This window comes from Rhinolophus sinicus, linkage group LG04 (genome assembly GCF_036562045.2).
Source record: "Rhinolophus sinicus isolate RSC01 linkage group LG04, ASM3656204v1, whole genome shotgun sequence".
Taxonomy (NCBI): domain Eukaryota; kingdom Metazoa; phylum Chordata; class Mammalia; order Chiroptera; family Rhinolophidae; genus Rhinolophus; species Rhinolophus sinicus.
In genome coordinates this window covers 87897276-87922596 of record NC_133754.1, presented here as the reverse complement: position 1 = coordinate 87922596, position 25321 = coordinate 87897276, and the positions used below count along the sequence as shown (strand labels likewise).

Genomic DNA, 25321 nt, shown 5'->3' with positions numbered 1-25321 from the left:
TGGGAGGTATTTTTGTTTAGATGGGGTCACGAGGATGGAGCCCCTATGATGGATTATTAGAAGAGGAAAAGATGAGAGCTTTCCCTCTTTCCCTTGGCCTTGTGAAGATAGAAGGTGGCTAGCCACCTGCAGGCCAGGAATAGAGCCCTCACTAAGAACCTGATAATGATGGCACCCAGTTCTTGGACTTCCCACCTCCAGAACTGTGAGAAATAAATGTCTGTTGTTTAAGCCACCCAGTCTGTGGTACATATTTTGTTCCAGCAGCCTGAGCTGACTAAGACAGTGATTGGTACTGATAAATGGAGTGCTGCTGTAACAAATGCCTAAAAATGTGGAAGCAGCTTTGGAACTAAGTAGTGGGTAAAGGCTGGGAAAGGTTTGAAATGCATGCTAGAAAAAGCCTAGATTGCTGTTAAGGGCCTGCTAATGGCGACTGGTGAGAACTCAGAAAGAGCTGAAAGAAAGCGTCCATCTTCTTAGAGAATACATAAATAATCATGAGCAGAATGTTGGTAGAAATATGGACAGTAAAAGCCATTCTGATGAGGTCTCAGATGGGCATGAGGAGGCGTTGTTAGTGGATAATGGAGACGAGGCAATCCTTAGTATAAAAGGACGAATAACTAGGCTCACCTATATTCATGTTCTGTCTAGTGTTTTGCGCAAGGTAAAGCTCGTGAGTGATGAAAGTGGATATTTAGCTGAGGAGGTTTCTAAGCAAAGTTGAATAGTGGCTTGGTTCTTTCTGACCACTCATAGTAAAATGTGAGAGGAGAGATACAAATTGAAGAAGGATTTGTTAACCAACAAGGAACCAGAACTTAAAGATTCGGAAAATTCTCAGCCTTTCCATATTGCAAAAAATGAGGAAGCATGTTGGGAAGAGAACACCAAGAGTGGCTGACTAGCCCTTTGATGAGGATGTTAGTGTGGATGTGAGTCATGGACCTAATCAGCATCTCCACAGAAACCAGGCAGAGAGATGGAATTATACTGGCAGAAGCACTGCCAGTTGGGACTAAAGGAAACAGAGAAAATGGAAGGGAATAAAGGAAATCTCCAAACCTGTATTATCCTTCAAGAAAAGGGAAGAAGGACCCAAAAGGAGACTCCGAGATCATCAGGGGTGCTACTCCCATCACAGGTCCAGAGTGCACAGGCGTGAGGGGAGGGCTACCTGCACCTCAATTTCAAAGGATGGGACCTCTGCCAGCAGAGCCATATGGGTGGAGCTCCACCAAGCTGAAGGAATGTCCACGGGAATGGTGCCACACCCCATTTGGGTCCCGAGGGCAGAGCATGGAACCAAAGATTATTAGTGAGACTTGAGTCTAATGATATTTGCCTTGCTAGATTTTGTACTTGCTTGGGACATGTCACCCTTCCTTCTGATTTATGATTTTGGAATGGAAATGTCTATCCAGTGCCTGTCCCATCGTTGTATTTTGGAAGCATGTAACTTACCTGGTTTCACAGGTTCACAGCTGGAGAAGAATTTTGTCCCACAATGAATTGCACCCCTAGTCTCACCCAAATCTGACTTAGATGAGACTTTAGACTTCAGAGTTTATGTTGACTTGAGTTAAGACTTGCTGGGTTGGAATGAATGTATTTTGCATGCAAGAAAGACATGAATTTGGGGGGTGGGCAGGGAAAGAATGTATAGACTCATTGTGGCTTTCCAAAATCAGTATGTTGAAGCCTTAAGCTGTCATGTGATGGCATTAAGAGATGGGTCCTTTGGGAGGTAATTAGGTTTAGATGAGGTCACCAGGGTGGAGCCCCCATGATGGGATAGTGTCCTTATAATCTAAAAAGAGGAAGAGAGACCAGAGCTCCTTTTCTCTTGGCCATGTGAAGATACAGCGAGAAGGTGGCTCTCAGCAAGCCAGGAGGAGGGCCCACGCACGAACCTGAAGATGCTGGCACCCCGACCTTGGACTTCCAGCCTCTAGAACCAGGAGAAATAAATGTCTGTTGTTTAAGCCACCCATGTCTACTAGTAGCTGGAGCAATGTTTGCAGGTATTTTCTCCCCTCCACAGGTTGCCTTTTCACTCTGTTGAACATGTCCTTTGATGCACAGAAGTTTTCAAATTTTAGTCCAAATTGCCTGTTTTTGCTTTGGTTGCCTTTGCTTTTGGTGTCACATATAAGAAATCATTAACAAGGCCAATGTCAATAAAGCTTTTCCCATTTTCTTGAAGTTTTATAGGTTTGGGTCTTACATTTAGGTCTTTAATCCATTTTGAGTTACTTTTTGTATATGTTGTAAGATAAGAGTCTGATTTCTTTCTTTTGCATGTGGATATGCAGTTTTCCTATCAGCATTTGTTGAAGAAACTGTCCTTTCCCCATTGAGTGATCTTGGCACTCTTGTCAAAGATTATTTGACCATATACAGGAGAGTTTATTTCTGGCTTCTATCTACTCTTTCATTGGTGTATTTGTCTTTATGCCATTATCACACTGTTTTGATTACTGTGGCTTTGTAATATGTTTTGAAACCAGGAAGTTTGAGTCTTCCAACTTTGTTCTTTTTCAAAATTGTTTTGGCTGTTCGAGGTCCCTTGAGATTCCCTACGAATTTTAGAATGAATTTTTTTATTTCTGCAACAAATGCTATTTAGATTTTGAGAGGGATTGCATTGAATTTGTAAATCTCTTTGGGTAGTGTAGACATATTACATATTAACTCTTCCAATCTATGAATAGATACCTTTCCAGATGTCTTCTTTAATTTATTTTAGCAATATTTTGTAGTTTTTAGTATACAAGTCTTATCGCTTGATTAGATTCATTCCTAAGTATTGTATTCTTTTTGATGCGATTGTAGATGAAATTGTTTTCTTCCTTTTCAGATTATTCTGTTAGTATATAGAAATGCAACTAATTGTTGTGTGTTGGGTTTGTATCTTGCATTTTTACTGAATTAGTTCTGACAGGTTTGTTTTTAAAAAATCTTTAGGGTTTTCTACATGTAAAATCATGTCATCTGTGAACAAAGATAGTTTTACTTCTTCCTGTCCAATTTGGATGCCTTTTATTTCTTTTTCAGGCCTAATTACTCTGACAAGGACTTCCAGTACTATGTCCAGTAAGTACTGTGAATAAATGTGGTGAGAAAGGGCATCCTTGCCTTGTTCCCGATCTTAGAGAAAAAGCTTTCAGTCTCTCATCACTGAGTTTGATGTTTTTCTATGGGCCTTTCATATGTGGCCTTTATTATATTGAGGTAGTTTTCTTCTATTCCTAGTTTATTGACTGTTTCTATCATGAAAGGGCATCGAATCTTATCAGATGGTTTTCCTGCATCATTTGAAATGATCATGTAGTCATTTTAACTTATAAACATAATTTTATTGAAGTACACACAGAGAAGTACATAGTACACAGCTTATAGCATAATGGAGTGGCAGGTACCAAATAGTAACCTCCCAAGTCAAAAGACATACAACAATACCAGCACCCCAGAAACTATTTTCATGCACCTTCCAATCCCCATCCTTTCCTCCTTTCCAAAGGCAATTGCTGTCCTGGCTTTTAATACCATAGATTGGTTTTAGCCAGTTTTGGACTTTCTATAAATAAAGTTGTGCAGTATGTGTTCTTCTGTGTTTGTTTTTCACTCACATTTTATTTGTGGAATTTATTCATGTTCTCTGTATCACTAGTTCATTAATTTTTATTGCTGTATAGTAGTCCAATTGGATGACTCGGATACAGGGTACCATTTACTGTGGAGGGATGTTTAGGATGTTTATAGTTTGGGGCCATTAAAGAATAATGCAGGGCTGGCCCGGTGGCTCAGGCGGTTGAAGTTCTGTTCTCCTAACTCCGAAGGCTGCTGGTTCGATTCCCACATGGGCCAATGGGCTCTCAACCACAAGGTTGTCGGTTCAATTACTCGAGTCCCACAAGGGATGGTAGGCAGCGCACCCTGCAACTAAGATTGAACACGGCACCTTGAGCTGAGCTGCCGCTGAGTTCCTGGATGGCTCAGTTGGTTGGAGCGCATCCTCTCAACCACAAGGTTGCCAGTTCGATTCCTCGAGTCCCGCAAGGGATGGTGGGCTGTGCCCCCTGCAACTAAGATTGAACACGGCACCTTGAACTGAGCTGCCGCTGAGCTCCCGGATGGCTCAGTTGATTGGACTGTGTCCTCTCAACCACAAAGTTGCTGGTTCGACTCCCACAAGGGATGGTGGGCTGCACCCCCTGCAACTAGCAACGGCAACTGGACCTGGAGCTGAGCTGCGCCCTCCACAACTAAGACTGAAAGGACAACAACTTGAAGCTGAACGGCACCCTCCACAACTAAGACTGAAAGGACAACAACTTGACTTGGAAAAAAGTCCTGGAAGTACATACTGTCCCCCAATAAAATCCTGTAAAAAAAAAAAAAAGAATGCTGTTATGTACCTTAATGTGCTTTTGGTGCACACATGTATACATTTCTTCTTGGTATATCCTAGGAGTCTTGGATCACAACTGAGTCATAGAATATTTATATGTTCAACTTTGGTAGATAATATCAAATTGGTTTCCAAAATGATTTTATGAGTTTTCATTCCATATGAGTGTGCCAATTGCTCTGTAATGTTATTAATACTTTGTGTTGCCAGTCTTTTTCATTTTTGTTATCATATTGAATATGCGGGGGTATTTCATTATGATTTTTAATTAGCTCTTTCCTAGTAATTAGTTAATTTGACAATCTTTGCATATGTTTATTGGTCTCTTGAGTTTATACTTTTGTGAAGAGCATATTTAAGTCCCTTGACATTTTTCTATTTTTTTAAATCAGTTTGTAAGAGGCGTGTATATGTGCTAAAAATGTGGTCTTTTCCAGTTATATATGTTATAAATATCTTTAACTTGCCTTTTCATTCTCTTAAATATATTTATTAGTGAATGGTAGTTCTTAGTTTTAATGAAGTTCAAAGTATTATTCTTTTCCTTTATGATTTAAGAAATATAATTGACACCCTGTTTAGAAAAAAAAATCTTCCTCTGTCCCATGATTATGGCGATATCTTTTAGAAGCTTTTTGGTTTTACCTTCTTTACCTGGGATTAATACTTCTAAAGTATTGTTTAATATGACATTAATTGAAATTACAGACATACAGAAAAGTTGCAATAGTAGTGAAAAGACATCTAGCCTTTCTGTACCCAAATTCCCGAGATGTTAGTCTTTTATTATGACTATAAAGATACTTAAGTATTGATATATAGATAGAAGCAGTGAGATGTCAGAGCTATCTTACACTCGTATACACAAGTTGATTTTTAAAAATTCAGAATATTTCAGGTCAATTTGTAAATCATGATAGCTTGAAATGGGCCATGGGGAAATATTATCTCATGGAAATTAGCAAACAAAAGAAATCACTCCTTCCAATTTTTGCATGTATCACTCTTTTCAATTTACAAAAAAATAGAAACAAATGCATAACTTAAAACAAGTGGGTATTTGGTTACAAGAGAAGATGAAAATGTAGGAAGTGAGTAGTAACAAAATTAAAAGAAATTGATTAAAAGAAGAAGCTGACTGTTTCTAAGCAGGAATGAAAGGAACTTTTAGGTTTCTAAAAGCAACATTTTAGTTGCATAATTGAAGTTTCCAATTTGCAAGCTGAAGTAAAACCACCTGTTTTGCATATAGTGTGATAAATATGGCCGTACAAGAAATCAATTCATAAATGAAACTTTTGATGTGTTATAGCCTTGCAAAGAATAAAATTAGAGAAAACACTTAAGTGGAATGATAATATGGAAACAAAGCGTGTGGCTTCAGATCCAATCTGTAATATCATTGAGCTTGGGATGAACTGGAGGTTCAGAAAAAATTTGTATTTGTAAAGCTTCCAGTCTATCTTCTGAAACCAGACTATGGTTGTATCTTCATTATTATGTTCTAAAATTTAAGTAATAATGGTGGTTTGCAGTTTTAGTTAAATATATAACATATTACAAATATAGTAAAATGACAAAATAAAAATTACTCAATGGAAGTTTTCTTTTTAACTTAACTAATTTACAAAAATAATAAATTACTTATAAACTTTCTCTGGTTAATCCTGAGTTAGCGTCCCTAAAATATTTCTTCTTAAACTAAATTATGTCACGTGCAAGAGATAAATTACACATTGACACTTTCCCATCTTATAATTCTTTGTATGTTCTGCAGACTGAAATTATTTGAAATGATTTAAAGTACTCAGTGATTTTACTGAACTTTAAGAAACATAGCAATACAGATTAAATAGTCATAAATTAGATTTGCCCTTTATATATATGTGTGTATATATGTGTGTATATATTTAAACATATATGTTTAAATACTTTAAATACTTACATATGTTATGTTCAAATGCATGCATTTTTATGAGATAAGTAATATAAAATGTTTCATGTTATGGTGTTATATATAAAATCTTGAAATAGATACCTGTAATGAATACTTTATAGCAGTTTTTATATATCTAAATAAAAGGTGTTTTTAGGTTAAATCAACTTGTATTAGAGTTTGCAAATATTTAAGATTTTAAAATAAATAACATGATTTAATGTCTTATAAAAGTTAAGCATTTTGATACTACTGAATAGTGCAATGCTGCAAGCATCTAAAAATGTTATTTTGCCTTTCAGTGTAGATATGATAAAATTTATAATTGAGCTCAATTATGCTCATCTGGACATATAATTTGTTGATGTTTTATTGGTTGACGTTGTATATGGTAGACTAATACTGCTTACATCATCAAGTCCTTTACTTTTTATATAAAGTGATACTCTGTCTATAGTTAAAGATTTCTAAATGTTTGTGCTTTTATCACTGAAAGTATTTGGTTTACCTAAAGTAGGTATGACTTCGAAAAGATTAATAAAATCAGAATGATGGAAGGCCAATGTCAGAATGTAAAACTTAAAACCTGAAGGTTCTTATTTTAATCCTGAGCAGATTTTTCTACTATTTTGCTCTAAGGAATAAGTGAAAAATTGTAATTCTTGTTTAGTTCCTAGAGACTGATAGGACGATGAGGGAGAATTGGGTCTTTATAATCAACTTTTCTACTCATAGAAAAAAAAGTCAGTGGTAGAATTGCCTCACTCCATCATTGCATTTAGGTGCCTATCCCAATGTTTAGCTAAATTAGTGGTGGTTAAATTAAATAAATGTTGTATAGAGATGAAAGGGATAGAGAAACAGGGAATTTAAATAGAAGCTGCTTTATTATATCTTACTTTATTGTCTACACTGACATATAGTTGGTTAAGTTGTAAGAATATATTTCCTTAAATGGTCTCTTGACAGAAAAAGTAGTCAACAGGATATTGTAAAATTTCCTTTGACAAGAATCTCTTTAGGTTAAAGAAGGAGAATGAGACAAATCTTGAATATATTGTATTTTAATATAGTATTTTAAGAATATACACCCAATGGCTATATATTTTTGTTTTTCAGAGTTGAAGGGGTATCCGGTATATTAATGTCTTATTGATAATGGCAGAACATCCACCACTACTGGATACATCTCAGATTTTAAGTAGTGATATTTCTCTTCTCTCTGCCCCTATTGTAAGTGCAGATGGAACACAACAGGTAAGGAATCTGAATGTTTATTTTTTATTCTAGTATACATGTGTTTCTTTCAGAAGAACGCAAAATTTTAAACAATAAAAACTTCAGAACAGTGGGTTCTTGTTAATTCATGTTTTAAATCCAGTTCAAAATGTTGTTTTGGTTTCATAAGACAATGAAATAATGAGACTGTTTTTGAAGTCACTTCTAAAATTTCTCACTAATTAATGTTTAAATTTCTTGTGTATATATTTAGTTGCCACTAAAGTTGTTTTGTTTTACTTTAGGCAAGCAATGTACTACGCCCTGAGGTTTATTTTTTTAATCTAAGTTTAACCTTGTACCTTAATGATTATTATAATTATATGATTAAATGACTGTCAAATTATATAATAATAAAACTTTTTATTCCTATTCTCCTTTCTTCTCCAATGGGTAACAACATAATAACTAATAATGAGGAGGCGAAGGAACATTCTGAGCGCTCACTGTGTGAAAAAAAACATTGTGCTAAGAACTTTATGATCTTATTTAATTCTTTCAGCAATCCTATGAGGTAGGTACACCTGTACCTATTTTGCAGATGAAACAAAATGAAAGGCTCAAGATCACACAAAGCTTTTTCTCCTAACCATTACTCATACTGCCTCTCTGGGAAACTAAGAAAAAAATAGTTATATTTTGTTATTTTACAAACTTAGTGTCTGTAGTGGACAGTTATGATTTGCTTATAAGATAAGGGGCTACTTTGTTAACTTTGATATTGAAAAATCAAGAGCGATTGGCTTGAGTTGTAATTTTTTCTGTTTTGAATAAACATGGCATAAAAAGTATATCCTGGTTTTAATCTTCACATGTGCTCAGATAGTTTTTAGCAGCAACTTCATTTCACTAACTTCTTTTTGTCAAATTTAAGTCTGTTAAGATTTCTTTTCCTGAAAAAATAATAAATGTGGCACATATTCATTTACTTTGAGGCTCTAGGAGTGTCTTTAGCTGTTACTATTGCCTCAGGCAGGTCACTGGCTTCACATTGTTTATATAGTCTAATCCATAAAATAATCTATTAAGCAGTTAATTACAGTAATTTGATGTTGCTACAGAGAAGACAGCAGGCTGAAACAAGACCATGATGCCCTCTCAAGACTTATTTCTTTTCCCCAAAATGAGATTCTATAAGCAGAATTTTTCTGGAAATGTTAGGGCACCATGGTTAGCATATAGCCGTAGTGGTAGAGATGAATATAGAGAAAGGAGTTGGGGATAGAAGAACCTACTAGAGCAAGATGTAAAGAATCAGGTGGGGTCGTTGAGTCTAGAGGACGTGTTTTTAGGCAGGGTTTGAAAAACAGGCCTTCAGGAGGTGAAGTAAAGCCTTAAATTCTAACTAGCCGAGTGTCTTGTAGTTTTACGGGGAGAGATAAAGATGAATGGAAGGAGCACAGGACTTGGTTGATAGATTTAGGTTTGATTTGGATGACCTCAGACAAGTTATTTTACTTCTCTGAATACGTTTGCTGCTCTATAAAATGGAGGTAATAATAGTGTCTTGGAGCAGCTGTAACTGAGGGTGAAATGAGCCTGAAGGAGCTCAGAAAATGTTTGCTGAATCTAAATTGAAGCACTCAATAAATGTTTAGAAGATTGAAGAAATTGGATCAAAAAAACTAGGAGATAGTTATACTAAAGTGTAAATGTAAAAGTGGACTGATAGCGGTGGTAGGAATGGAAGGAACTGAACAAAAGTAGATAACAATTAGAGGTGAGAGGTCAGTAAAGTTGACAACAGTTATTTCTTTGTCTTAACTGAGGAACTTACTGGTATGCCAAGCATTACCAAGTTAGAGCTTGCCTGTGGAGATCCGACATCTGGTTGGGCATGTGCCCGGAGTGGGAAAATAAACTCAGAGACAGTTTCTGATGGGAGGAAATGTCATGGACGAGTACATGCATGTTCAAAATTCAGGATAACAGATAGTTTGCCCCTTGTCTTGACATTCTTGGGAATATTATACTATTTCTTGGGAATATATTATGGGATGATTTCTGTTTCACCTCTTGAAATCAAACTAATTTTCTTTATAGTTGACCATCAAGATTATTATTCCTTCAATATTTTCTGGTTTTATATAGTAAACATATTTGCTACTGTGTCATACATAGTGGATCTTTTGGCTTATGAATTATACTAGATGGAATCCCTCCTGACATCACTGTTGCTAGTGTTGCTTTTAGGGAAGCTGTAACAGACATTTATCATTCATTTTGACTAGCAGCATTTGAACCATTTTTTATGTTTGAAGAATCCTCATCCCCCTTTTTAAAAATTAATAGACTTTACTTTTAGAGCAGTTTTAGTCAATGGAGAGGTTCTCTCATATGCCTCTTCCACAGTGTTACCCTCTTATTAACATCTTGTATTAGTGTGGTACATTTGTCACAATTACTGAGCAGTAAATTGATACATTATTATTAAGTTCTAGTTTACTTAGGGTTCATTCTTGGTATTCCACAGTTCTGTGAGTTTTGACAAATGGATAATGTCATATATCACCATTACAATATCACACAGAATAGTTTCACTGCCCTGAAACTTCTCTGTGCTTCGCCTGTTCATCCCTCTCTCACTTCTTACCCCACCCACTGTCCCTATTTTATCTTTTCCAGAATGTCATATAGTTAGAGTCATACAGTATGTAGCCCTTTCAGACCAACTTCTTTCACTTAGCAGTATAGTCTAGACAATTTCTTTTCATGGCTTAATAATGCATTTCTTTTTATTATTGAATAATATTTCATCGTATGAATGTACCAGATTGTTTATTCATTCACACATTGACAGCTTGGTTGTTTTCAGTTTGAGCAATTATAAACAAAGGTGCTTTAAACATTCATGTGCAGTTTTCGGATGGACATAAGTTTTCAACTCAATTGGGTAAAATACCTAGGAGCATAATTGCTAGATCATGTATGGTAAGATTATATTTAGCTTTGTAAGAAACTACCAAACTGTTTTCCAAAGTGGCTATACCATTTGGCATTCTCAAGCATGTGCTTGATTTAAGATTATATCCTTTCTTGCTAGAGGAGGTAAAAACACACAAGTATATGAGTGCTTGTGCTGCCCTGTTAGAACCTCCAAATCTGCTGTAGGGAATTTGAGCTTCAAGCCCAAGTGGAATGCTCCCGGCTCTATTCACTGTTGCTACCATCAAAAGAAAAGTTCACACATTTCAGTTTCTTGTGTGCTTAAGTTTTCCTAATTTAACTTTACCTTCTCTAATGTCTACTCATTTACCTTCCAAAAAGAATGAATGCGTTTAAACTTTTGGTGAAGATTTTTCAAAACTCAGTCTGCCTCTTTAGTTTCTTTATCAGTCGTCTCCATTTCATTAATCTATTATTATTGTTGTTGTTGTTATTATTTTGTAAGTGTCTCACTTGTACCTGTGGAATTTTAATTTATGGAGATGACTGAGTAGTGACATGGAGAGGCTAAAGCCATTGAAAGAAAATTTTGACTTAATGTTTTCCGAAAGAAGGGAGCATACCACACCAGGCCACAGGGAAAGTATCAGTTTTGGTCAGAAGCAAAAGCAAGAGGCAAGGCTAGCCGAAAGTTGTTATTGGTATTTCTGCAGGAAAGGCACAGCAGATAAATAGTTTAGGATTGGCTGCTTTTAATAATTGTGGCAGACAAGAAATAAGTGTTGGCAAGAATGTAAGAGAAAAGGGCACCCTTGTACACTGTTGGTGGGAATGTAAATTGATGCAGCCACTATGGAAAACATAATGGAGGTTCCTCAAAAAATTAAAAGTAGAACTACTATATGCTCCAGCAATTCCACTTCTGAGTATTTATCTGAAGGAAACGAAATCACTATCTCAAAGAGGTATCTTCACCCCCATGTTCACTGCAGCATTGTTTACAATAGCCAAGATAGGGAAACAACCTAGGTGTCCATCAGTGGATGAATGGATAAAGAAATTGTGATGTCTACACACACACACACACAGGAATATTCAGACATGAAAAAGAAGGAAATCATGCCAGTTCTTATCACAAGGAAAAAAATGTGTAACTACGTATAGTGGTATATGTTAACTAAACTTACTGTGGTTATCATTTCACAGTATATTCATGTACCAAATCATTAAAGTCAGTTAAAATTAATAGTGTTATATGTTAATTATTTTTCAATAAAAGAATAAAAATGGAAAATAATTCTGGCAGGCCTTGGGTTATATATACAGTGTGACCTTTAGTTGCTGTAAGGCATGGGAAACACTGGCATGTGTGTTACCAGTTCAATAAGGAGATGGTTGGAGTTGTAGACATGGAATTGGTTGGTTTACATATGAGAGGTGTGCTCCTGGCCCACTCTTTGCTAGCTCTAGGAAATAGTTAGCCTTTGGGAGGGGCAGTCCCTTTCCTCGCCAACTCAGCCACAATGCCAGATCATCAAAAACACAAAAAATAAGAAAACAGTTAATATAATTGGCCCTGTGATTAATGGATGCCAAATAGACGAATACAGAATCTAAGAAAACACAGTACATGCCCTCAGCTTACTTTTTTAAAAAAACCTGTTTTAAATTGTGAACTGTAGCATATATAGAAAAGTACATAAAACAAGTATGTAGTGTAGCATATGATTGTACAGCATGAGTCTTACAAGTGCCAGCCTGTCTAAGAAATAGAGCACTGCCTGCCAATGCCCTAGGAATCACCTGTGTTCCTTCCACATCACAGTACCCTCTGTAGTTGGAGGGAACCCCTATCTTTACATTTATAGTAATTGCTTCCTAAGTTTTCTTTTAGTTTTATCTACATATATATTACTAAGCAGTAATAGTTTTGCTTATTCTTGATCTTGACCTACATTAAGCTTTACTGTTACTGTCCTTCGGGTTTTGCTGGTTTTGTCCAACATTGTTTTTAAGATTCAACCTTATATGTTGCTAAAATTTGTTCTAATTTTATTGCTGTATAGGATTCCATGTATGAATATATCACAATATATTCATTTATATGTTTTATTCTTAATGGATATCTGGGTGGTTTCTAGTTTAGGATTATTATGAATGATAATGGGGGTTTTTTGTGTGTGTTTTTTTCCTTTTTGATTTGTCGAAACTCTTGATATATATTCTGACTATAAATCTTTTGTTAGTCACTTAATGTGATAAATATTTTCTTCTATCCTGGCTTGTCCACTTTCTTTAGTGTCTTTAGATGAACAGTTCGTAGTTGTAATGTGGTCAAATTTGTCAGTTCTTTCCATCTAGAGTTAGTGTTGTTTAAGAAGTTCTTCCCTACACTGAGGCAATGAAAATATTTTTCTGCATTCTAAAAAGTACAGTTTTGCCTTGAACATTTTATCCTAAAATCCACTGGAATTGATTTTTGTGAATTGCATTAAGCATGGGTTCCATTTGATTGTTTTTCCATATGTATACCCAACTATCTCAGCACCATATATTGAAAAGACTTTCATCTTCCTGTTGCTTTACATTGATAATGATGTCATAAATTAAGTGACCATTTATTTTAGAACTGTTTCTGGATTCTTAATCCTGTTCCGTTGGTCTGTTTGATTATCTCTATGCCAAGAATATACCAAGACTTTACTTCACTTAAAGTCTTGGTGTCTGGTAGGACAGACTGTCCCACATTCTTGTTCTTTGAGAGTGACTTGATGTTCTTGGCCTTTGCATTTACATACAACTTTTAGAATTAGCTTATCAGCATACACACACACAAACACACACAGCCTGCTGAAGTTTTGATTTGGATTACTGTGATACTGTAGATCAATTTAGGGGAGAATTGATACCTTTACAATGTTGAGTCTTTCAATTCTTGAAGTTGGTATATTTATACTATTGTGTGTCTTTGTGTATGAAATTTCATGTTCTGTTGTTGGTAAATAGAAATAGTTTATTTTTTGTATATTGCTTTAATACCTAGCAATCTTGCTGGATAATAATAATTTCATATATCTTTATTATTTGTAATTTGTAGATTCTAATTTTCTATGTATAAAATCATCTGCAAATAACAATTTTTTTCTTTTATAATTTTATACCTTTTTTTTCTCATTACTGTGGTAAGACATCTGATATAATGCTGAATAGAAGTAGTTATAATGGTAAACATTCTCATTCTGGTCTTAAAGAGAATGTTTTTTAGCATTTTGTCATTAAGCATGATATTTATTATAGATTTTCATAGATATTATTCATAAGATTAAAGAAGTTCCATTCAGTTCCTTGAGTGCTAAGAATTTTTTGCCATAAGTGGGTGTTGAATACTTTTAGTTTCTTTTTCTGCATCTCTTTTTTTGTTTTCTCCCCCTTTCTTCCGCCTTGCTGCCCCCAACTCCTGTTCAAGCTGTTGTTTCTCAGTCTAGTTGTGTAGGACACAGCACCCTGGCCCATGCTGGTATTATGAGCCTTGTGCTCCCCTGGCTGAGACTGTCGGTCCCAGTTGTCAGTTGGCTGCGCACCGCAGCTCACGGCAGCTCTTACCGGCTGCCGGCTGCTCACATTGTCCATCAGCCGCTCAGGGCAGCACACGGCAGCCCAGCTCCAGGGAGAGCCGTTGTTCATAATCTTAGTTATAGAGGATGCAGCTCACTGGCCCTTGTGGGAATCGAACCAGCGACCTTGGCATTAGGAGCATGGCACTCCAACCACCTGAGCCACCAGGCTGGCCCTTTTCTACATCTCTTGAGATGGTCATATAATATTTCTTCCTAAAATTTTGATAGGATAACTTTACATTGATTATCCTAATATTTAACTGATAGTCCTGGAGTAAACTTAACTTGTTTATATTGTCCTTTTTATATATTGCTGGAGGTGGGTAGGCTAATATTTTTTTCTAAGATTTTATATTTAGTCTATATTCATGAGAGAGATTGATTTATAATTTTTTCCTCTAATATCCTGTCTTTGGTATCAAAGATATGCTAGCCTCATAAAATAAATTGGGGAGTAGACCCTTTTTTTCCCCTATTCACTGGGTAAATTTGTGTAACCTTAAAATTATTTCTTCCTTGACTATTTGGTTTATTGAAGCCTTGAGTTTTCTTTAAGTATAGAATTGATGAAGTAAGTCAAACTCATGCTATTAATACTTTTCTGTTAAGTTTGGAAGTAAGCGTTGGTATTAGTGAGATAATCTGATATACGGTCATTTGACCCATGATGATGTTTTGGTCAATAACAGATGGCATATACCATGGTGGTCCTGTAAGATTACAATGGAGTTGTAAAATTCCTATTGCCTAGTGACATCGTAGCCATTGTAACATCTTAGTGTAACACATTGCAGTATTCACATGTTTGGAGTGATGCTGGTGTAAACAAACCGAGTTTGCTGCCAGTTGTATATATAATACTTGATAATGATAATAAATGACTATAGTACCGGTTTACGTATTTACTGTACTATACGTTTTTATTGTTTTAGAGTATACTCTCTGCTTATAAAAAAAAGTTTACTATAACAGTATGTTGTGTTACACCCATGTATATGTGGGTTTATTTCTGGATTTTCAATTCTGTTCCATCGGTCAGTGTGTCTGTTTTTCTGCCAATACCATGCTGTTTTGATTATTGTTGCTTTGTAGTATAAATTTAAGTCAGGGAGTGTGATACCTCCAGCTTTGTTCTGTTTTCTTAGGATTGCTTTGGCTATTCAGGGTATTTTGTGATTCTATACAAATCTTGTAATTTTCTGTTCTATTTCTTTAAAAAATGCCGTTGGGATTTTGATGGGAATTGCATTAAATCTGTATATTGCTTTGGTTAATATGGCCATTTTAACTATGTTGATTCTTCCAATCCATAAACACAGAATATCTTTCCATTTCTTTGGAAATGGGAATGTTCCATTTCTTCTTCATTTATTTTAATAATGTCTTATAGTTTGCATTGTATAGGTCCTTCACATCTTTTGTTAAGTTTATTCCTAGGTATTTTATTCTTTTTGTTGCAACTGCAAAAGGAATTGTTTTTTATCATTTCATTTTCTGAAATTTCATTGTTAGTATATAGGAATGCAGTGGATTTTTGTACACTGATTTTGTATCCTGCAACTTTACTGTATTTGTTTTGTTTCTAATAGTTTTTTAGTGGAGTCTTTAGGGTTTTCTATATAAAGAATTGTAATCTGCAAAAAGGGACAGTTTAACTTCTTCGTTCCCAATTTGGATCCCTTTTATTTCTTTCTCTTGCCTGATTGCTCTGGCTAGGACTTCCAGTGCTAGGTTAAATAACAGTGATGACGGGGGGCATTCCTTTCTTGTTCCTATTTTTAGAGGATAAGCTCTCAGTTTTTCACCATTAAGTGTGATATTAGCTGAGGGTTTGTCATATATGGCCTTTATTACATTGAGGTAATTTCCTTCTATACCTATTTTATTAAGTGTTTTAATCATTAATGGATGTTGTATCTTGTCAGATGCTTTTTCTGCATCTATTGATATAATCATGATTTTTCTATTTTGTTTATGTGGTATGTCACATTGTTCGATTTGCATGTGTTGAACAATCTTTCTGCCCCTGGAAGAACCCCACTTGATTGTGATGTATAATCTTTTTAATGTATTGTATTCAATTTGCTAGTATTTTGTTTAAGATTTTTGCATCTGTACTCATCAGAGATATTGGTGTATATTTTTCTTTTTGTGTGTGTTATTCTTACCAGGTTTTGGTATCAGGGTAATGTTGGTTTCATAAAATGAGTTAGGAAGTATTGCCTCTTCTTCAGTAGTTTGGAAGAGTTTGAGGAGGACAGGTATTAAATTATCTTTGAATGTTTGGTAGAATTCACTTAGTGAAGCCATCTGGTCCTGGACTTTTGCTTTTGGATGATTGTTTCAATTTCCTTACTGTTGATCTATCTGTTTAGATTTTCAGTTCTTTGTGATTCAGTCTAGGAAGGTTATGTATTTCTAAGAACTTGTTCATTTCTACTAGGTTATTAAATTTGGTGGCATGTAGTCCTTCATAGTTCTTAAATGATCCTTTGTATTTCTGTGGTGTACTTCGTAACTTACATGGAGAAACTTCTAATGACCTGCACTGAAGACTGGACACCACCACCATGATAATCACGGCCAAAGCACAAAGCTTGTTTGCAGTGTTGAAAGAAAAGGCTGGACCGCACTATGATGTTGAATTCACAGCTAGGTCTGGGTGGTTTAAACAATCCAAGAATTTTTATTCATTATATAACTTGAAAGTGAGTGATGAGTCTGCGAATAGAACAATTGGTGGGAGCTTTAATAAACTGATTATAATATGGAGGAAAATAACTTGCCAAAGTAAATATTCAATATGGATGAAATCTTATGCTGGAAATGGATGCCTGAAAGGACTTTCACCCATGAGGAAGCCAAGTCAGCGACAGGCTTCAAGGCTTTTAAGGACAGGGTAACAGTCTTGCTTGGGGGCAGTGTTGCAGGCTACACATTGAAACCCTTTGTGATCTGGCACAGTGAGAACCCCAGGGTCTTCAAGCATATCAGTAAGTACACACTGCCAGGGTACTACAGGAGCAACAAGAAATCATGGGTGACCTAGCTTCTCTTTCAAGATGCCCTGCTAAATTGCTATGCCAGCAAGATGTTGAAGAACTGTTTGGAGAATAACATACCTTTTAAGATGTTTCTTAATATTAATGCTTCTAGACATTCTTCTTTTATTGGTGATCTTTATCCCAATATCAAACTAGTAGTTCTCTCTCCAAACACCAACTCTTTTGATCCAACCAATGGATCAAAGAGTTATAGCAGCTTTACTGGCGTCCTCCTTTGCTCAGGCTATTGCTGTAACTGAGGAAGACACTGATGCAATTCTGGAAGGATTACAACATCTACGATTGCATTAAGAACCTTGCTGGGGCCTGAGGTGATGTGACCAAGGAGTGTGTGAGTGGCATCTGGAAGAAGACACTAAAGAGGCTCATCATGACTTCAAAGGATCTGCCAACAGTAAAGAGGCTGCAAAAACCAACAAGGCTGTGTGGTTGAGATGGCAAACAACTTTAACCTGGGTGTGGATGGGAATGATACCCAGGAGCTCCTAGAGGTGGTTCCTAAGGAATTGACTAATGAGTAATTGTTGGAACTGGAACAGGAATGCATAGCTGAAGAAGAGTCAAGAGAGAAGGAAACTTTAGGAGAAGAAAAAGAAGAACCTCCAAGAAAATTCACAATGAAGAGTTTAGCAAAAGCCTTTGCAGACATCAACAAGCTCCTTAAAAATTTGAAAACGTAAACCCTAACACTGAAAGGTTTTCTTTAATAGAGAGGAATGTTCAGGGTGCATTGTCTGCTTACAAGCAAATCTATGATGAAGAAAGCAAATCTAGCAAATCACCATAGACATATCTCTGAAAAGAGTGGCACCTCCTCAAGAGCCTCAGGCAGGTCTTCCAGGAGGTCTTCCAGAAGAAGGCCTAGTTGTCATAGGAGATGACAGCTCCTTGCGTCTGACCGCCATTGAAGATCTTCCAGTGGGACAAGGTGTGGAGGTGGGAGACAGTGCTCTTGATGATCCTGGTCCTGTGTAGGCCTAGGCTAATGTGTGGGTTTGTGTCTTAGTTTTTCACTAAAGAGTTTAAAACGTAAAAAGAATTTAGAAATTTTTAAATAGAACAAAGCTTATAGAATAAGGATATAAAGAAGGAAAATAGTTTTGCACAACTGTACAATGTGTTTGTGTTTTAAGCTAAGTGTTATTACAAAAAAGTTAGAAAGTTTTAAAAAATTTAAAAGTTTACAAAGTAAAAAAGTTACAGTAAGCTAACTTATTATTGAAGGAAAATATTTTTATGAGTGTAGCCCAAGTGTACAGTGTTTATAGCCTACAGTAGCATACAGTCCCATAGGCCGTCACATTCACTCACTGACTCACCCAGAGCAATGTCCAGTCGCGCAAGCTCCATGTATAATAAGTGCCTTATGCAGGTGCCCCATTTTTAAATCTTTTATATCATCCTTTTACCATACCTTTTCTGTGTTTAGATGCACAGTACTTACCATTGTGTTACTATTGCCTACAGTATCCAGTACAGTAACATGGTGCACAGGCGTGGAGCCTAGGAGCAATAGGCTGTACGATAAAGCCTAGGTGTGTGGTAGGCTGTGCCATGTAGCTTTGTGTGAGTGCGTGCAGTGATGTTTGCATTGTGACAGATTCGCCTAACAACACGTTTCTCAATATATTCCTGTTGTTAAGCGACACATGACTGTATTTGGTATTTAAGCAGTATTAAAATGTTTAAGAAAATTTAAGATTTGTTACATTTATAAGTTTATAAAAACTTTCAGCACTTGTGATTGGACATTTGAAAAATTTAAAAGAAAATAAACACATTAATCTTATTAATGTAAATTAAAATGTTTAAGCGAGGCTAGAGAAATAAAATACCGTAGTAATAGATAAAAAAGAAAACTTAAATTAACGTCATATTAACAATGCACAATTTGAGAAATATTAGGAAAGTAGAATTGACTAGAATCAGTGGACAACTGCTCGTAGCGCAAAACAGAGAAAATATAAAAAATTTCCCATGCTCGCTCTTTGAATATTTAGGTGTGTAGCAGGGTTATTTACTAAGATAAATCTTATCAGTCAGGATTGGGAAGGTTATTTCATGGTAACAAACAGACTATAAATCTCAGTTTACCAAAAAATTTATTGTTCATACTACATGTCCTTCACAGGTTATTTGTGGCTATGCAACTCATAATTTTCACTTAAGATCCAGTCTCTATGAAGAATATTGCTGTTATTGTAGCAAAGATGATGGTGAACTACGTGTTGACCACCATCCATGTTTCATTGACCAATGCAATTCACATGGCCAAACCTGACATCAGTAGGGCGGGGAAGAAGAATCTCCGTAGGGAGACGCAGTAAGTATTTGAGGAAAGAATAGTCCTCTACAATAAGGAACACAGAAGTAACATTAAGTTTGAGATTTGAGCGAGTGTAAGAGGTCAATAGAATTTGAGGTGTTTGGGGGATGTGTGAGTAGAAATAATAAAAATATTAGCAGCTACCATTTGAGCTCTTGCTATGTGTCAGATACTCAGTCAAGTCCATCTTGTCTTTAATCTTCATAACAGTCCTAAGAACTGCTTTAATATTCCCATTCATAGAAACTAAGAATTAGAAAGGTGTTAAGCTGCTTGTTACTGGGTTAAAGTAACATAGCTTCTGAAAGACAAAAACTAGAATTCAAAACCAAGTTTATAAAACCAATAATATGTCATGGTCTTAATCACTATAATAGTAGATAAATTAATGGATTAGAGTTCAGGAGAAATACCTGATTTGAGACAGACATGGAAGTCAGAGTATTAGAGGTAGTGAAGTCATAGGAATGAATGAGATTATTTGTCCTGAGGGAATTTTGAGTTGATGTTGGGGGGGAAATGTTAGTATTCTAATAGAACACGGTTGTGATGACAAATGAAATTAGGTTTATATTGTACCGTGACTTGTACTTGTTGGAGCTTATTTTATTCCCCAGATTTTCCTCTCAAGGTTTTTTTGGTCAGCTTTTTTTTTTTCCCCTTCTTCTGTCTCCCCCCGCCCACTCCAGTTCAAGCCATTGTTTCTCAGTCTAGTTGTGTAGGACACAGCTCCCTGGCCCATCCTGGTGGTATTATGAGCCTTGTAACCCCACCCCCCACCCCCCACCCCGCTGAGGCAGTTGGTTGCCGGTTATTGGTCAGTCGCTCACAGCAGCTCACGGCAGTTCTTGCCGGCTGCTGGCCACTCACGCTGATCACCAGCTGCTCATGGCAGCACACAGTAACCCACAGCAGCCCACGCAAACCTCTGGCTGCTCACAGCAGCTCAGCTCCAGGGAGAGTCGTTGTTCACAATCTTAGCTGTAGAGGGCACAGCTCACTGGCCCATGTCGGAATCGAACACGTGACCTTGGTTTAGGAGCATGGTGCTCCAACCACCTGAGCCACCAGGCCGGCCCTTTTTTTCCTTTTTTGTTAAATTGTTATTGACATACAATATTATATGTTTTAGGTGCAAAATACACTGATTAGACATTTATATAACTTACAAAGTGATCACCTTGTATAAGTCTAGTACCCATCTGACACCATACATAGTTATTACAACATTGTTGACTGTATTCCCTGTGGTATACTTTACATCCTCATGACTGTTTTTATAACTGGCAATGTGTGTATCTTAATCTCTTTCCCTTTATTACCCTCCCCTCTAACCCCCCCCCCCCATCTGGCAACCATCCATTTGTATTCTGTATCTATGAGTGTGGTTATGTTTTGTTACTTTATTTTGTTTTTAGATTTCACATGTAAGTGAAATCGTATGGTATTTGTCTTTCTCTGTCTGACTTATTTCACTTAGCATGATACCTCTACTGTGTTTCCCCAAAAATAAGACCTAGCAAATCAGCTCTAATGCGTCTTTTGGAGCAAAAATTAATATAATTTCATATCATATACCGGGCCTTATATTAATTTTTGCTCCAAAAGACACATTAAAGCTGATTGTCCAGCTAGGTCTTATTTTTGGGGAAATACAGTAGGTCCATCCTTGTTACACATGGTAAGATTTCTTTTTTTTTTTTTTTTTATGGCTGAGCAATATTCCATTGTGTGTATGTACCACATCTTCTTTATCCAGTTGTTTATCGATGGACATTTAGGTTGCTTACACATCTTGGCTATTGTAAATAATGATGCAGTGAACATAGGGATGGATGTAGCTTTTCAAATTAGTGTTTTGGATTTCTTTGGATAAATACTCAGAAGTGAGATTGCTGGGTTATATGGTAGTTCAATTTTTAATTTTTTGAGGGACCTCCATACTGGTTTCCATACTGGCTGCACAAATTTGCAGTCCCACCAACAGTGCATGAGGATTCCCTTTCTCCACATCCTTGCCTACATTTATTGTTGATTTATTGATGGTAGCCATTCTGAAAGGTGTGAGATGATATCTCAATATGGTTTTAATTTGCATTTCTCTGATAATTAGTGATGTTGAGCATCTTTTCATGAGTCTGTTGGCCATCTGTATGTCCTGTTTGGAGAAATGTCTATTTAGATCCTCTGACAATTTTTTTATTAATTCGATTGTTTGTTTGTTTTTGGTATTAAGTTGTGTGAGTTCTTTATATATGTTGAATATTATCCCCTAATTGCATATATCATTGGTGAATATCTCCTCCCATTCAATAGGCTGCCTTTTTACTTTGTTGATGGTTTCCATCACTGTACAAAAACACGTTAGATTGATGTAGTCCCGTTTGTTTATTTTTTCTTTTGTTTCCCTTGCCTGAGGAGACATATCCAAAAAACTGTTACTAAGAGCAATGGCAAAGAGTTTACTGCCTATATTTTCTTCTAGGAGTTTTATGGTTTCAGGTCTTACATTTAAATCTAACCTATTTTGCGTTTATTCTGTATATGGTGTAAGAAAATGGTCTAGTTTCATTTGTTTACATGTATCTGTCCAATTTTCCTAACACCATTTACTGAAGAGATTGTTTTTACCCCCTTGTATATTCTTGCCTCCTTTATCATAGTTTAATTGACCCTCTACGTGTGGGTTTATTTCTAGGCTATCTATTTTGTTCCATTGGTCTATTGTCTATGTTTATGCCAGTACCATACTGTTTTGATGACTATAGCTTTATAATATAACTTGAAATGAAGAAGTGTGATACATCCTGCTCACACTTGTTCTTCTTTCTCAAGATTGCTTTGGCTATTCAAGGTCTTTTGTGGTTCCATATAAATTTTAGGATTATTCTACTTCTGTGAAAATTGCCATTGGCATTTTGATAGGGATTGCATTGAATCTATACATTGCTTTGGATAGTATGGATATTTTAGCAATGTTAATGCTATCCATGAGCATAGTACATGCTTCCATTTATTTATATCTTCTTCAGTTTCTGTCTTCAATGTCTTATAATTTTCCAAGTACAGGTCTTTTACCTTCTTGGTTAAATTTGTTCCTAAGTATTTTATTTTTTGATGCAATTGTAAGTGGAGTTGTTTTCTTAATTTCTCTTTCTGATAATTTGTTATTGCTTTATAAAAATACAACAAATTTCTGAATGTTAATTTTGTATCCTGCTACTTTACTGAATTCATTTTTTAGTTCTAATAGTTTTTTGGTGGAATCTTTAGGGTTCTCTCTATATAATATCATGTCATATGCAAATAATGATAGTTTTATTTCTACCTTTCCAGTTTGGATGCCTTTTCTTTCTTTTTGTTGTCTGATTGCTGTAGGTATGTTGACTAAAATTGATGAAATTGGACATCCTTGTCTTGTTCCTGAGCTTTTTACCATTGAGTATGATGTCAGCTGTGGGTTTGTCATACATAGCCTTTATTATGTTGAGGTACGTTCCCTCTATTTTCACTTCGCTGAGAGTTTTTTAATAAATGGATGCTGGATTTTGTCAAATGCTTTTTCTGCACCTATTGATATGATCATATTTTTATCCTTCATTTTATGTAGTGTATCACGTTAATTAATTTGCAGGTATTGAACCAACCTTGAATTTCAGGAATAAATTCAGCTTCATCATGGTGTATGATCTTTTTTATGTATTGCTGAATTTGGTTTAACATTTCAGTGAGGATTTTTGCATTTATGTTTATCAGGGATATCGAATTATAGTTTTCTTTTTTTTGTAATGTTTGTGGTTCTAGAATCAGGGTAATGTTGGCCTCGTAAAATGAGCTTCCATCCTTATCAATTTTTTGGTATAGTTTGAGAAGGATAGGTGTTAATTCTTCTTTGAATGTTTGGTAGAATTCACCTGTGAATTTGTTGGGAGCCTGTTGATTACTGATTCGATGTCAGTAGTAGTTATCAGTCTGTTCAGATTTTCTGTTTCTCCTTGATTCAGTCTTAGAAGATTGTATATTTCTAGGGATTTATCCCATTTTTCTAGGTTGTCCAATTTGTTGGCATACAGTTGTTTGCAGTATTTTCTTATAATCCTTTGTATTTCTGTGATGTCAGTTGTCACTTCTCTTTCCTTTCTGATTTTATCTATTTGGGTTCTTTTTTTTTCTTCATGAGTCCAGTTAAGGTTTTTCAATTTTGTTTGTCCTTTCAAAGAACCAGCTCTTGGTTTCATTGATCTTTTGTATTGTGTTTTTTAAACTCTATTTTGTTAATTTCTGCTCTGATCTTTATTATTTCCTTCCTTCTACTCACTTTGGACTTTGTTCTTTTTCTAGTTCCTTCAAGTGTAAGGTCAGATTGTTACTTGAAACTTTTCTTCTTTCTTGAGGTAGGCCTTTATGTTATATGAGTAAGTTTCCCTCTTAGAACTGCTTTGTCTGTGTCTCATAGATTTTGGGATTGTTGGGTATTTATTTTCACTTGTTTCAAGGTATTTTTTTATTTCTTCCTTGATCTTGTTGTTAACCCATTAATTATTTAATGGTGTGTTATTTAGCCTCCATGTGTTTTTCAGTTTTCTTTACGTAATTGATTTCTACTTTCATACTGTTGTAATCGGAGAAGGTGCTTGATACGATTTCAGTCTTCTTAAATTTATTGAGGCTTTTTTTTGTGGCCTAACATTTTGTCTATCCTGGAAAATGTTCCATGTGTACTTGACAAAAATGTATATTCTGCTGTTTTGGGATGAAATGTCCTGAAAATATCCATTAAGACTATCTGCTCCAATGTGTCATTTAAGGCCACTGTTTCTTTGTTGATTTCTGTCTGAATGATCTATCCATTGATGTCAATGGGGAGTTAAAGTCCCCAACTATGACTGTATTAATGTTTATCTCTCCCTTTATGTCCATCAATATAGGCTTTATACATTTTGATACTCCTACATTGAGTACGTAGATGTTTACTAGAGTTATGTCCTCTTGTTGTAATGATCCCTTTATCATCATGAAATACCCTGCTTTAGTCCTTGTTTTAAAGTCTATTTTGTCTAAGTATTACTACCCCAGCTTTTTATTTGTTTCCATTTGCATGAAATATCTTTTTCCATCCCTTTAGTGTGTTTGTGTCTTTCGATCTGAAGTCTCTTACAGGCAATATATATATGGTTCTTGTTTTCTTATCCATTAAACCCCCATATGTGTTTTGATTGGAGCATTTAGTGTGTTTACATTGAAAGTAATTATTCATCGGTATGTAGTTATTGCCATTTTATTAATTATTTTCTGATTTTTTTGTAGTTCTTCTCTGTTCATTTCTTATTCTTGTCAATTTAAGAACATCCAAACCTGTACAGAACTTTTTAAAGTGTGTGTTTGAGGCAAAAAGATGACATATGCTTGGGAGTCAGGTATCAAATGCTCCAGAGAATAACAGTTTTACATTTTCTTTTATGCATTTGAAATTAAGGAGAGAACCTAAGGAAAATTACATGAGGTAGGAAATACCCTTTCAAAGGGTATTACTTTGGTATTTCAAAGGTGTATTAACCTAAATGCACAAGAACAATGGACAGGGCTGGCATAAAACCTTTCACTAAAGAAGTTACATGCCTGGGGCATGACTACACACCATGACCTTCCCAGTTAGGAATTTATGTTCAAATCACCCTGTGAAGTTACTTTCAATAGGACCCCTTTTTTGTCCACATTCTCTTGCTCTCTTTTCTTGCATGTTGATGACTTTGTATAGTGTTTTTTGTATTCCTTTATCTTTTTTTCTTGTATTAC

General features: G+C 35.7%; 1 protein-coding gene across 6 annotated transcripts in view; it reads left to right on the top strand.

The window, feature by feature from the left end:
• FNDC3A (fibronectin type III domain containing 3A) overlaps window positions 1-25321 on the top strand; it is a 158031-nt gene that overhangs the window by 16896 nt on the left and 115814 nt on the right. For 4 of the 6 annotated variants that reach the window (XM_074329942.1, XM_019748010.2, XM_019748011.2 and 1 more), the window contains one exon: window positions 7473-7610. The exons of 1 other annotated variant lie outside the window; for it this stretch is intronic. In XM_074329942.1, coding sequence (XP_074186043.1) covers window positions 7512-7610 — 99 coding nt within the window. In that variant the 5' untranslated portion in view covers window positions 7473-7511. Of the gene's footprint in view, window positions 1-3060; window positions 3100-7472; window positions 7611-25321 lie in introns of all 6 variants that reach the window. One more of the 6 variants, XM_074329941.1, reaches the window with a different exon arrangement.